The sequence below is a fragment of the Bos grunniens genome, chromosome 18 (assembly GCF_055505025.1).
Source record: "Bos grunniens cultivar Pamir isolate PY7600 chromosome 18, Bosgru_T2T1.0, whole genome shotgun sequence".
Classification (NCBI taxonomy): domain Eukaryota; kingdom Metazoa; phylum Chordata; class Mammalia; order Artiodactyla; family Bovidae; genus Bos; species Bos grunniens.
In genome coordinates, this window is record NC_141182.1 from 39,194,508 (window position 1) to 39,207,577 (window position 13,070).

The following is a 13,070-nucleotide window of genomic DNA, read 5'->3' on the forward strand; positions in this document are numbered from 1 at the left end:
GAGGCCGCATTTTGCCGTGACAAGACTGTATGCTGGTGAAGGGCCAGTGTGCTGAGTAAAGGTGTGTGGCTCACTTAGAACTCTTCTTCTTCAGTTAGAAGGAGAGCTTCATGGGCTGGGCTCCGGAACTTTTGTTCTGGGAAACTGTTCATAGCAAGAACAGTTTATCTTTGTGAAATGAAAGACTCAGATGGCTGTGGTTTGAGTCCTAGTTGAGGGTTGCTTTCTTCCAAATGGGAAAAGCAGCCCCTCCTCAGGAAGAGACTTCTGACTCCCCCCAGCCCCAGAATGTTTCTACTGATGGCGCTTTAGAGCCTGTCTGGGTTACGCCCCCCGTGGGAGAGCCCAGGACACTAATGGGCAGGGAGCTCAGGGAACTTGGCAGGTTTGTCATTGAGCTGTGACTTGGACCCAGCAAATCTAGAAACCCTGCCTTTATACATCTTACTGTGTTAGCCGAAGTGCTGGTGTGTTGGAGCACAAGCAACGGAGTAGTATCTGTTAGACACTCGTGCCGCTCAAGCCAGTGTCTTTCTCACCAGCCTTCTCTCTTTCTCCTCCTCCACTCGGAAGAAGCAGAGGATGCTGTGAAAAGAGCTCAGGGTTTGTGTTCAGACAGACCTAGGTTCAGAACTCAGCTTTGGGCTTCCCTGGTGGCTCAGTGGTAAAGAACCCACTTGTCGATGTAGGAAATGCAAGTTTGATCCCTGGGCTGAAGATACCCTGGAGAAGGAAATGGCAACCCACTCCAGTATTCTTGCCTGGGAAATCCCATGGAGAGAGGAGCCTGGTAGGGTCTTCATGGGGGTCGCAGAACTTAGTGACTAAGCAACAACAAAGGTTCAAGATTCAGCTTTTCTATTTAATAGCTGGGTAACCTTCAGCAAATCACTTCTCTGACTCTCTATTTCCTTGTCTATAAAACAAAGGATAACTGTGACCTCCCTGAGGCCTGCCATCGAATAGGCGCTCATTCAGTGATCATGAGTTCCCCAGTGGGACAGTTCGTATCACCTTAGGGATTTCCAGTTGGCCCGGGTGTTTTCTGCCACACTCCCAGTAAAGTCTAGAGCACTTGGCTGCTGCTGTACCGTCAGTGAGAGAAAAAAAAAAAAAAAAAAAACAAGGCTAAAAACAGCACAGACGGGCTTCCCTGGGGGCTCAGTGGTAAAGAATGCAAGACACATTGCAGAAGTGAGGCAAAGCAAGCTGTTTATTGGCTGGAACCCACCAGCGCCACACTGCACTCGTGTCCCCTCCACTCCTGTGCAGCTTTCCCCTCGTCCTTCCAGGCAGCTGCTCCTAGCCAGCCCCGCCTTAGTTGTTAGCGATGGTTTTCCGAACCCAGTCCAGAATGGAGGTCACCTTCACGTACACACCATACTCAGCCACAGCACAGCTCTTGTCAAAGCTCAGGATCCCGGCCGCATACCAGGTGTCGTCTTCCTTGTCGTGAACGACGAAGGCGCTGCCGGCGTCGCCATAGCAGGTGTCGTCCTGGTACTTGGACAGGCCGACACAGAAGGTGTTCTCATTCAGTATGGGCTGCACCCCTACGGGGCTCTTAGCTGTCTTATTTTTAGGTGCGTCGACGCCCTCATAGTGTTTCACACACTTGTCTTGGTCAGCCACAGGCAGCATGACATACTTCAGATGCTCCGTAAAGTTGAAGTTTTCATTTCGCCCCCAGCCAGACACATAACCCACACGACCCACCTTCACATAATCTTTTGAAGGTAGGCAGATGGGCATTACTTTGTCATTGACAGGTACCTTCCGTCTGAGTTTGATGAGCCCAATGTCTACCTTGGAGTGGTCAGGGTGGAGAACCACCTTCTCCACCTCTACAAGCTGGTTCTTCCCCACATAGAGTCTTAAAGTAGGAGTGATGTCCTTTGCTTTTTTGTCACTACTGTGACCCAGGTAGAGATTTTTAGCTGTGGTGAGGAGCCATCGTTCATTGATGAGCGTGGCTCCCGAGATGAGGTTATGCTGGGAGACCATCTTGGCCTGCCAGGGAAAGCTGCCCTTGGCATCCAATGAGCCACCGATGATCCTCTGCACCTGGTCCACGGGGTGCTTGGGCTTCCCGCACACTGTTGAGAGCAAGACCATCATTAATAGGAGCGGGGTGTGAGTGTCCTCTGGGCCGGGAAACATAAAAACGCCAACTCTTGCTGCTGTCCAAAACTATCGCTCTTCATGTCTCCAGGGCTAGAAACATTTACATGCTTTGCCCGTACCTTCTGCTCCTCCCGTCCCCAATGCTTACAGTTTAAAAAAATTTTTTTTTAATGTTCACATCACTAAAGCAGAGTTCTGTTTCCTGCTTTTCTGACTCACAAACAGCACTGAAATTTTCAAACCCCAGCTGCTGAACTCTAGGTATATTTAAGTGATTTATCACAACTAGAGGTCCACGATCCCTGAAATTGAGTGTAAGGACAAGGAGCTACCAAGGTTCATTCTCTCTGAATAAATAGGGACATGAAGCAATGTTGGCCGGAACACAGGTTTTATAGATACTGCAGTCGATACCCAGCAGGTTAGTGGTTCCACAGCCCAAGTAGCAGAAGAGGGTGGACAAAACCCTCTTGTTCCAGGAGGGAAAGGAGAGAGCACAGCCCCTCCTGGTGAGAGTCCTGACCCTCCTCCAGCCTGTTGTAGTACATTCCCATGGATTACGGTTTTGTTCTGCCCTCCCTCAACCTATTCTTCCTGCAGCTTGCTTTACCCTTGGCCCAGGGCTCTCCAGGTGGGCTCTCTATACAGAGTCCCCTGATCCTCTGTGGACAGTGTAGACAGTGGACTCGGTCAGTGCCTCGGAGGCCAGATGAACACATCCTTAGTGAACTTCAAGGGGCGGCGTCACCTGCATGCGCACATCTCTGCCCAGCCACCTCTGGTGCCCCCGCTCCCTGTCCTTGGCTTGTGTGTGCCCAGAGGAAGCCTCATAGGGAGGATGTGCCTTGATGTTCCAATCAAGATGCTTGTCGTGCACCAACCCCTCAGTACCCACTTTCAGTCTGCTTCCCAGGCCCCTGGCTTCCTACCTGCCTCACATTCAGGGAGTTGCTGTCCAACGTTCTTATTTATCCACTGCTTCTTACTGTTAAAGGTGTACATTCCTGAAACAAAATGAAAGAATACAAGCTGAAAGGGACACTAGCTGGACCTAGCACTGGGAGCGAGCATATTTAAAGAGCAGAGTCGGAGAAATAGGAGGAAGGAGGGCCAGGGAGGGGGAGGAACAGAAGAGCTCGGTGCTAGAAGCCAAGTGCTGGGGGCCGGTGAAGCCCAGCAGACGGATGGTGGTCTAGGTGGCCGAGGCGATTGTGTCAAGGCAGTACAGGGTTGGAATCAGGGTTCAAATCCTGACTTTCCCTCATACAGGCTACCTGAACTTGGGCAAATTTATCAACCTCTCTATGCCTCAGTTTCTTCAGAAGTGAAATGAGAATAATAATCCTCTCTTGGAAATTCCCTAGTGGTCCAGTGGTTAGGATTCCAAGCTTCTAATTTGGGGGACACAGGTTCCATCCCTGGTCAGGAAGTTAAGTTCCCACAAGCTGTGCAACTTGGCAAAAATAAATAATAGTGTCTCCAGAGGGGTGTTGTGAGGACCTCTGTGAGCAAATCTGTGGAGAAAACTACCCAGTGCGGGAGCGTGGCGCTCATGAGGTGAGGGCTCCCTGCCATCATCACCATCACCATCCTGTTTTATATAGATCTCACCCTGAGATGGGTAGGCTACGTGGCATCTCCTCTGCTTAACAAGGAAGAAAACTCGAGGCTGAAGAGAGTTAATTTTCCCAAAAGGCCACAGCTGCCAGTGACAAAACCCTCATTAGAACCTGAATCTCCTGGCTCCAGAAAGCACATGCCCTTTCTGACCAGTCACCTTGGCTCCATCCCCCGTGGAAGTGGAGGGACAGGAGGCATTCGTCTAGGCCTTACCATCTCCACAGGTGCGCAGTGTGTAATAGGGTTTGCACTGATAGCGAACCAAGTATTCCACGTAGCCATTTTCAATCTTGGGGGGCTCTGGGCAGCTGTCATCTGCAAAGGAAAAGAGGAAGAGAAGGTTCATATTGGGGAACAACCCCTGGAGATGCGAAAAGTCAGAACAGAAGAAGCTGGTTTGCACATCAAACTCCCTCCCTCCCAGAAGGAGAGAGCACCAGCTCTTCCTGGTGACGGTGGAGTCCTGACCCATCTCCAGCCGCTTGTAGCACATTCCCACGGGTTGCGCTTTTGTTCTGCCCTCTCTCGACCTGTTCTTCCCGCAGCTTGCTTTACCCTTGGCCCAGGGATCTCTAGGTGGGCTCTCTGTACATACAGGGTCCCCTGATCCTCTGTGGAAGTGGATTCAGTCAGTGCCCAGGAGACCAGATGAATGCATCCCTAGTGAACTTTATGGGGAACCATCACCTGCCTGTGCACGTCTCTGCCCGGCCACCTGTGGTCCCCCCAGTCCCTGTCCTCGACTGGTGTGTGCCCAGAGGAGGCCTCACAGGGAGGATGTTCCTTGAGGATGTTTCGATCAAGATACCTGCCATGCCCCAACCCCTCAGTACCCACTTTCAATCTGCTTCCCAGGCCTGACTTCCTACCTTCTTCACATTCAGGAAGTTGCTGTCCAATGTCCTTGTTTATCCATTGCTTATTGTTAAAAGTATACACCCCTGAAACAAAAAAAAAAAAAAAAAAAATGAGCAAAAAGCTGGACCTAGCACTAGGAGAGAAGGTATTTAAAGAGCAGAGTCAGAGAAGTAGGAGCAGGGAGGGCGGGGGAAGAGGAGCAAGGGAGGAGCGCTATGCTAAAGCCAAGAGCTGCGGGTGCCAGTAAAGCCCAGCAGGACAGACAATGGTCAAGGTGACTGGCAGTCGTGGCAATAGTGGAGACTGTGTTGAGGCAGTCCGGGGTTGGGACAGGAGGACCCGGAGGCGTTCGCCCAGGCTTACCATTTCCAGCATGCAGTTTGTAATATTTGTCACACTGATAGCGAACCGAGTACTCCACATGGCTATTAGCAATCTCGGGGGCCTTTGGGCAGCTGTCGGCTGCAAAGGAAAACAGGAGGACAAGGTTCATTTTCAGAAACTGCCCCTAGAGACTGGAAAAGTCAGGAGAGAAGAAACAGCATATCAACCTCCCACACCCGAAATGGAAGCCCAGGAGAGATTGCTGGCTGGCTGGCTCCCCAATGTTCTTTACGATACTGAAAGACCAGAGATCAGGATAAGGAGCAACTGGATTTTCCCAGAGAGGATGCAGATCTGATGGGCCCAAGTGGGATGCAGCAGTGCGGCCAGGTACAGCCCTCGCCCAAAGGCAGACCTACCTGTGGCCTCACTGCCGGTTTCCACCGCGAGAAGCTGCCCGCAGAGCAGGAGAGTGACGACAGCTTGCAGGGCGCTGCAGAGAAGACAGAAAGGAGGGCACTGCTGGTCTCCCCACTTAAACACACACACTCCCCGCTCCTGTTACCTAGAGACCCCTCACCCACCCACATGCATACTTTAGCAGCTTCCCAGTCACAGAGGTTCCCGTGTGTTCCGTGCTGCTGGGAATTCTACAGCAGCTTCAGAGTAGAGCAAGCAAGATTAGGAAGGGATCGGGCCTCAGTGTGTAGCAGGATTCAGGAAACACTAAATTGTTAGCAACATATGAGCTCCTCAGCAAAGAGAAGCCTCCCTTGGAGTGGGAAGCACCCTGAGGTGCTGGGCTACGAGGATTCCACTAATGCATGTGGATATCTAGACGATGGGGTGGGGGTGGGCATGGGGGTTATCATTATGCTACTCTCTACTTTGGGGAGATTTCATAATAAAACACTGATGTAGTTGTTTCTATTATTTTATGATAATTTGACTTCAGGAAGTCGTATAGCGAACTCCCAAATTCCAGAAGGTTACCTGGATGATAACTGAGTCCGTAAAAGCTTGCCTGTGCACATGGGCATCAGCACACAGGCCATACCCACCCGTGGACCATCTCCCTGGAAGATGGCAACTACTCAGAGATGGCTTGGTTAAGTTCCTAGTTTCATTATTTCAACATTTCAGAAAAAAAAATTTTCTGTTTTGATAAAATCTGAGTGCCTTGTGTCACTCAAATGTTTCACTTTTGGTCTTTCTCATTATACGTTTTTTTAAAATCTGCTAATAGGCATATTCAAAATGCCAGGGAGAACTCCCTGGCAGTCCAATGGTTAGGACTCAAAGCTTTCACTGCCTGGACCCAGGTTCAATCTCTGGTTGAGGAACTAAGATCCTGCATGCCATGTGGTGTGGCCAAAAAAGGGGGAAAAAATGTCCGGAGGCCTACCACAGGAGCTTCCCCACAAAGATGAAAACTTTATAATCTCAAGGAAAAAGCTATTCCTTAGAGAAAGTCACGTCTCATGGGAAAGACAGCACCACCTGAAAACATCACCTTTTATGGACACAGAAAAGCAGAGAATCTTTGCATAGTAAACCTTTACTTACTATGTGTGTGCTCAGTCACCAAGTTATGCCCAACTCTTCGCGACCCCATGGACTGTAGCCCACCAGGCTCCTCTGTCCTTGGGGTTTCCCAGGTAAGAATACCGGAGTAGGGTTGATCTCCTGGAGAAGGGGATGGCTTCTCCAGGAGATCTTCCCAACCTAGGGATCGAATCCTGCATTATCAGGCAGATTCTTTACCACTGAGCTGCCAGTGACACCCCAGAGAGAATGTTACAAAAAGAATAGTAGTATGGGCAGCACAGGAATATGGTGAGAACCGTGAAGCTGATGTGCAAATGAATGAAATTTGGAAAACAATGAGGTAATGACTGAAAGGACTGCTCCAAACTCATAATTCCTAGAAGTCAAGGACCAAGCTTTAATCCATTTCCAATATCTCCTCCAGAACCTTATGCAGCACATAGAACATAGAGGATCCTCTACAAACACGCTAATATTTGGAAGATAATTCTTATAAATACAGGTTGAGCCTTGGTGCTTCCTGGCTCTAAAACCAAACACATGAGTAGATTCCCCCAGGCAAAGAAGAGTGAGATCCATCCTAAATAATCGGGAGTCAGAGCCAAGGACAGAACAAACCCTGAGAAGCTTTACGAGGATAAAACATTGTTTGCACGCTGTGCATCAGAAAGCAAACAAAGTCTATAATTTAGTCCATTTGCCTTATTTATCTTCGTTATATTTTTGCATTTCTCCTGTAGGCCTCTCCTATACTCAGGCTGTCATGTAGATAAAAGATATATCCAAAGAAGGATGAAATAATCCAGAGAAAAGTGAGGGATAGGAGCAAACTGTGGACTCACCTCATCTTTGGTGTGTCTGGCTCTGGAAGAGCAGTGCCGTTGGGGGCACCTGCTGATGCTTTTATGTCCCCAGTATCTCACTCCACCCCCTTCTTCATTTTGTAATTGCTGTGTCTCCACACTTTGGCCTTATTAAGGTTACTCACATTTTCCAGTAACAAAGCCACAAACAACCTCCCTGTTAAAGAGTCCAGCTCTTGCTTCATGCTTGAGTTTCCCCTGGTGTTCTTCATGCTTTGAGCCGAAGAATCCTGGCCACATCACTACCCTGTGCAGCTGCCAAAGGGTTTCCCGAAATGAGCCAGTGTGCAAGACTTGGGGAGGAACCGTCAATCTGAGTCTGTTTGTTCTGAATCCTTTTCAACACTGGACAAAGCCCTTCTTGGGGTTGTTTCAAATCCATTAGAGACACTCCTGCAACCTGGCTGAGACAGGGCTCTCAAGTAAACATTTCCTTTTCACAATCATGTCCCCCACACTGTGTTGCCATCTCCCTGTTTTGCAAAGCTCTCCAACCTGAAATCAGTAAAATGTACTCATTGTATCTTCTCTGATTGCTTGTTCCAACAAATCACACAGAATGGATAAGGCTATAGTGTAGATGCAAACCATACTCAATGGCAGTGGTTATCATGGTTTTATTGTTGTTGTTGTTCAGTTGCTCAGTCGTGTCCAACTCTTTGCAACCCATGGACTACAGCACGCCAGGTTTCCCTGTCCTTCACTATCTCCTGGAGTTTGCTCAAACTCATGTCCATTGAGTCAGTGATGCCATCCAACCAGCTCATCCTCTGTTACCCTCTTCTCCTCCTGCCTTCAATCTTTCCCAGCATCAGGGTCTTTTCCAGTGAATCAGTTCTTTGCATCAGGTGGCCAAACTATTGGAGCTTCAGCTTCAGCATCAGTCCTTCCAATGAATATTTAGGGTTGATTTCCTTTAAGATTGACTGGTTTGATCTCCTTGCTGTCCACAGGACTCTCGAGAGTCTTCTCCAGCACCATAGTTCAAAAGCATCAGTTCTTTGGCACTCAGCCTTCTTTATGTTCCAACTGTACAGACCTTGTTGGCAAAGTGATGTCTGTGCTTTTTAATATGCTGTCTAGATTTGTCAGAGCTTTTCTTCCAAGGAACAAGCGTCTTTTAATTTCACAGCTGCAGTCACTGTCCACAGTGATTTTGGAGCCCATGAAAATAAATTAAGTCTGTCACTGTTTCCATTGTTTCCCCATTTATTTGCCATGAGGTGATGGGACTGGATGCCATGATCTTAGTTTTTTTAATGTTGCATTTTAGGCTGATTTTCATTGTCCTCTTTCACCATCAAGAGGCTCTTTAATTCCTCTTCATTTTCTGCCATAAGGGTGCTGTCATATGCATATCTGAAGTTACTGATATTTCTCCTGGCAATCTTGATTCCATCTTGAGCTCCAGCCAGCCCGGCATTTCACATGATGTACTCTGTATGTCAGTTAAATAAGGTGACAATATACAGCCTTAATGTATTCCTTTCCAAATTTTAAACCAGTCAGTTGTTCCAGGTCCATTTCTAACTGTTGGTAACTGCAAATGTCTGCAGCTGAGTACTATTCAATTTTAATAATACTCATTTCATTTATAAAAGCCCAGTGGTTCTTAAAGTGTGCAGAAGAATCCCTCTGGGATATTTAAGGTGGTGCTGATATAATAGCAAAATAACTGGAAACAGCACAAATGTTTATCAGTAGGAGAATGGCTAAATAATGTGTGATCTATTTGTATAACAAGATTACACAGCCATGAGAATGAATGAACTGTGAAAGAACATGGATAGTTTTATAAACATAATTTTTAAAGAGAACTTCAAGTTTCAGGAAACTATATTGTGAATAATACTGCTTTTATAGAGCTCAAAACCAAGCAAACTCAGTAATGGATTCTAAAATATGACACCAAAATCGCAAGCAGCAAAAAAAAAAAAAGGATAAGTTGGGCTTCATCAAAATTTAAAACTTTTGTGCATCAAAAGATAATACCAAGAAAGTAAAAAGATAATCTACGAATAGGAGAAAATTTTTACAAATCATGTATCCAGTAAGGATTTACTGTCCAGACTATATAAAGAACTCTTACAGCAACAAAATGAAAAACAACCCAATTAAAAATGAACAAATGATATGAATAAACATTTTTCCAATAAAGATATACAAAAATGATCAGCAAGTACATGAAAAATGGTCAACACTGTTGGAAAACGTCATTAAGGACATGCAAAATCGCAGGATACCAGCTTACACCTACAGCAAGCATGTGCGTGTGCCGTCAGTCGTGTCCAACGCTTGATGACTTCAGCATAGCCCACCAGGCTCCTCGCCATGGAATTTTCCAGGCAAGGATACTGGAGCAGGTCGCCACTTCCTCCTCCAGGGGATCTTCTCAACCCAGTGATCAAACCCGCATCTCTTGCATCCCCTGCATTAGCAGGCTGGTGCTTTACCACTGAGCCACCTGGGAAGCCTCCACCTACAAGTATGGCTACAAATAAAAGAAAAAAAAAAATGTAAGTCTTGGCAAGAAGGTGGAGAAATTGGAACTCCCAGCCATTGCTGGTGGGAATGTAAAATGGAGTAGTATTTGGAAAGCCGTACGACAGTTCCTCAAAATCCTAACCTAGAATTATTAATACCATATGACCCAGTGATTCCACCTCTAGGTATTTAAGCCCAAAACAATTGAAAAGGGACTCAAACAGATTCTTGTACACCAGTGTTCATTGCAACATCATTCACAATATCCAAGGGTAGAAACAACTCAGATGTCCTTCAACAGATGAATGGATAAAAATACATACAGTGGAATATTGTTCACTTATAAGAACATCTGATATATGCCATGACATGAATAAACTTTGAAAATATTATGTGAAGTGAAAGAAACCAGAAACAAAAAACAAACACATGATTCCACTTGTATAAAATGTCTAGAAAAGGGAAAATCATCAAGGCAGAAAGTAGAATAGAGGTCACCAGGGGTGCAGGGGAGGGGTGTGTGCAGCAGGGGAAGGAAAGGGAAGATATTGCTTAATGGGTACAGAGTTTCTGCTTGGAATGATGAAAAAGTTTTGGAAACAGTGGTTGCACAACATTGCAAATACAATGAATGCCACTGACTTGTATACTTCAAAACTGTTAAAATCAGAAATTTCATATTATATATATTTTATTACAATAACAAATTCAAAAAAAGTTAATGAACTTTTTCTTGGTCAATTAAAAAAAAACAAGCAATACTAAACAATATAATGTTGAGGCATAGATACCAAGAAGACAAAAACTTTATTTTTAAAAATTTTAATAGAACGGAAAACACAAAATATAAAATATTACCTCTCGTAGGGAGGCAGAAGGAAGGCATAAGAGAGAGGCATGTGCAGTTCAGTTCAGTTCAGTTCAGTTCAGTTGCTCGGTCGTGTGCGACTCTTTTCGACCCCATGAATCGCAACACACCAGGCCTCCCTGTCCATCACCAACTCCCAGAGTTTACTCAAACTTACGCCCATCGAGTCAGTGATGCCATCCAGCAATCTCATCCTCTGTCGTCCCCTTTTAGGTAAATATAAATAGAAATACATTCTTGTTAATGATCCAGCTTTTGGACTGGGTAATGGGCTCATGAAAGTACATTTTATTGTGCTTTATTTTAAAAAAGATGTATCACACATATACACATATATCTCTCACATGCAGTATTTATGTGTTGTGCTTAGTCACTCAGTCATGTCCGACTCTTTGCAGCCCCATGGACTGTAGCCCACCAGGCTTCTCTGTCCATGGGGGTTCTCCAGGCAAGAATACTGGAGTGGGTTGCCATTCCCTTCTCCAGGAGATCTTCCCAAACCAGGGATTAAACCCAGGCCTCCTGTATTGCAGGCATCTGGATTCTTTACCCTCTGAGCCGCCAGGGAATCAAATAACATTTAAGAATAAAAAGGTAGAGGAGTCACCTGATAGACTTAAGAAGCAGAGCCCAGCCCCTCCTTCCAGAGATGTGATTCAGCTGGTCTGAGCAGGGTCTGTGAATCTGCATTCTAAATGGCCATAACTTCTCCTGGCCTGCACTCACTTCCATGGTCTCGTGAAATCAGGCAGAGGCTTTCTCTTTGGGCTGCAGCTGCCTCTTGTAAGGGATCTAAAATGAAATATTTCTCACCACCACTATCAAAAATTCAGGTGCACAAAAATTTGCACTTCTCTTCCAAACAAAACCTAAACTCTGTTACACCAACCCCAACTCTGGGGTAACAAGGGAAATTTACAGCCTCCCTGCCCTGGGCATGTTTTATTAGCTTTAACAATAAGCTGCTTGACAGTAAAGCTGCTTTGAACATTCTTGCACATGTCTTTGGAGAAGGAAATGGCAACCCACTCCAGTGTTCTTGCCTGGAGAATCCCAGGGATGGGGGAGCCTGGTGGGCTGTCGTCTCTGGGGTCGCACAGAGTCGGACACGACTGAAGTGACTTAGTAGCAGCAGCACATGTCTTTCAGTGGATGCATTATTTTTCTTGCGTAAATACTTTGTTGTATTTAAACATTTAAAATAAATGGTGGGAATATATTTAGCTTTGATATTAATAGATACTACCAAACAGTTCTCCAGTATACACTCCCAACAGCAATATGACAAAGCTCTTATTGATCCATATCCTTGCCAACGCATTACAATTTTAGCCCTTCTGGTGCAGTGAAATATAATAATGGCTTTAATTTGCATTTCCTGAACATCAAATGATAACGTACTCTTTTTTGTATTCTTGTGGGTCCTTTTAGATATCCTCTCTGTGAAATGTCTTTGCTGATTTGATTTAGGAGTTGTTTTTTTTTTTTTTTTTCCTAAGATATTTTGAACACTCTCCTCTTCCGTTAGGTAAATGTATTATCAACATCTTTCATTCTAAGACATGCCTTTTCACACTCTTTGTTGTGTATTTTCATGAATAGAAGTATAAGTAGTTCTGAATTTTAATAAGTCCTAATTTATCAGTTTTTTTAATTTTATGGTGAGTGCTTTTTTGTGTCCTGATAAGAAATCTTCACCTGTAAGATTATGACAACATTCTCTTTTTTAAAAAAATCTTTTTATTTTGTATTGGGGTATCAGATCAGATCAGTCACTCAGTCGTGTCCGACTCTTTATGACCCCATGAATTGCAGCATGCCAGGCCTCCCTGTCCATCACCAACTCCTGGAGTTCACTGAGACTCACGTCCAGTGATACCATCCAGCCATCTCATCCTCTGTCGTCCCCTTCTCCTCCTGCCCCCAATCCCTCCCAACATCAGGGTCTTTTCCAATGAGTCAACTCCTTGCATGAGGTGGCCAAAGTATTGGAGTCAGCTTTAGCATCAGTCCTTCCAATGAACACCCAGGACTGATTTTCTTTAGGATGGACTGGTTGGATCTCCTTGAGTCCAAGGGGCTCTCAAGAGTCTTCTCCAACACCACAGTTCAAAAGCATTCTTCAAAATTCTTCAGTGCTCAGCTTTCTTCACAGTCCAACTCTCACATCCATACATGACTACTGGAAAAACCATAGCCTTGACTAGACAGACCTTTGTTGGCAAAGTAATGTCTCTGCTTTTTAATATGCTATTTAGGTTGGTCATAACTTTCCTTCCAAGGAGTAAGCGTCTTTTAATTTCATGGCTGCAGTCACTGTCTGCAGTGATTTTGGAGCCCAAAAAAAGAAAGTCTGACACTGTTCCCACTGTTTCCCCATC

The 13,070-nt window shown here is 45.6% G+C and overlaps 1 protein-coding gene across 1 annotated transcript; it reads right to left on the reverse strand.

Annotated features, from left to right (window-relative positions):
* Nucleotides 1–1,195: 1,195 nt before the first annotated feature.
* Nucleotides 1,196–7,351, reverse strand: LOC147353514 (haptoglobin). Its single transcript, XM_086351572.1, has 7 exons — nucleotides 7,317–7,351; nucleotides 5,346–5,419; nucleotides 4,966–5,064; nucleotides 4,614–4,685; nucleotides 3,958–4,059; nucleotides 3,054–3,128; nucleotides 1,196–2,096 (listed from the first exon to the last, which is right to left on the reverse strand). Exons 1-7 carry the CDS (start codon nucleotides 7,319–7,321, stop codon nucleotides 1,318–1,320), a joined length of 1,206 nt encoding a protein of 401 aa, XP_086207698.1. The 5' UTR covers nucleotides 7,322–7,351; the 3' UTR covers nucleotides 1,196–1,317.
* Between the last annotated feature and the right edge of the window lie 5,719 nt (nucleotides 7,352–13,070).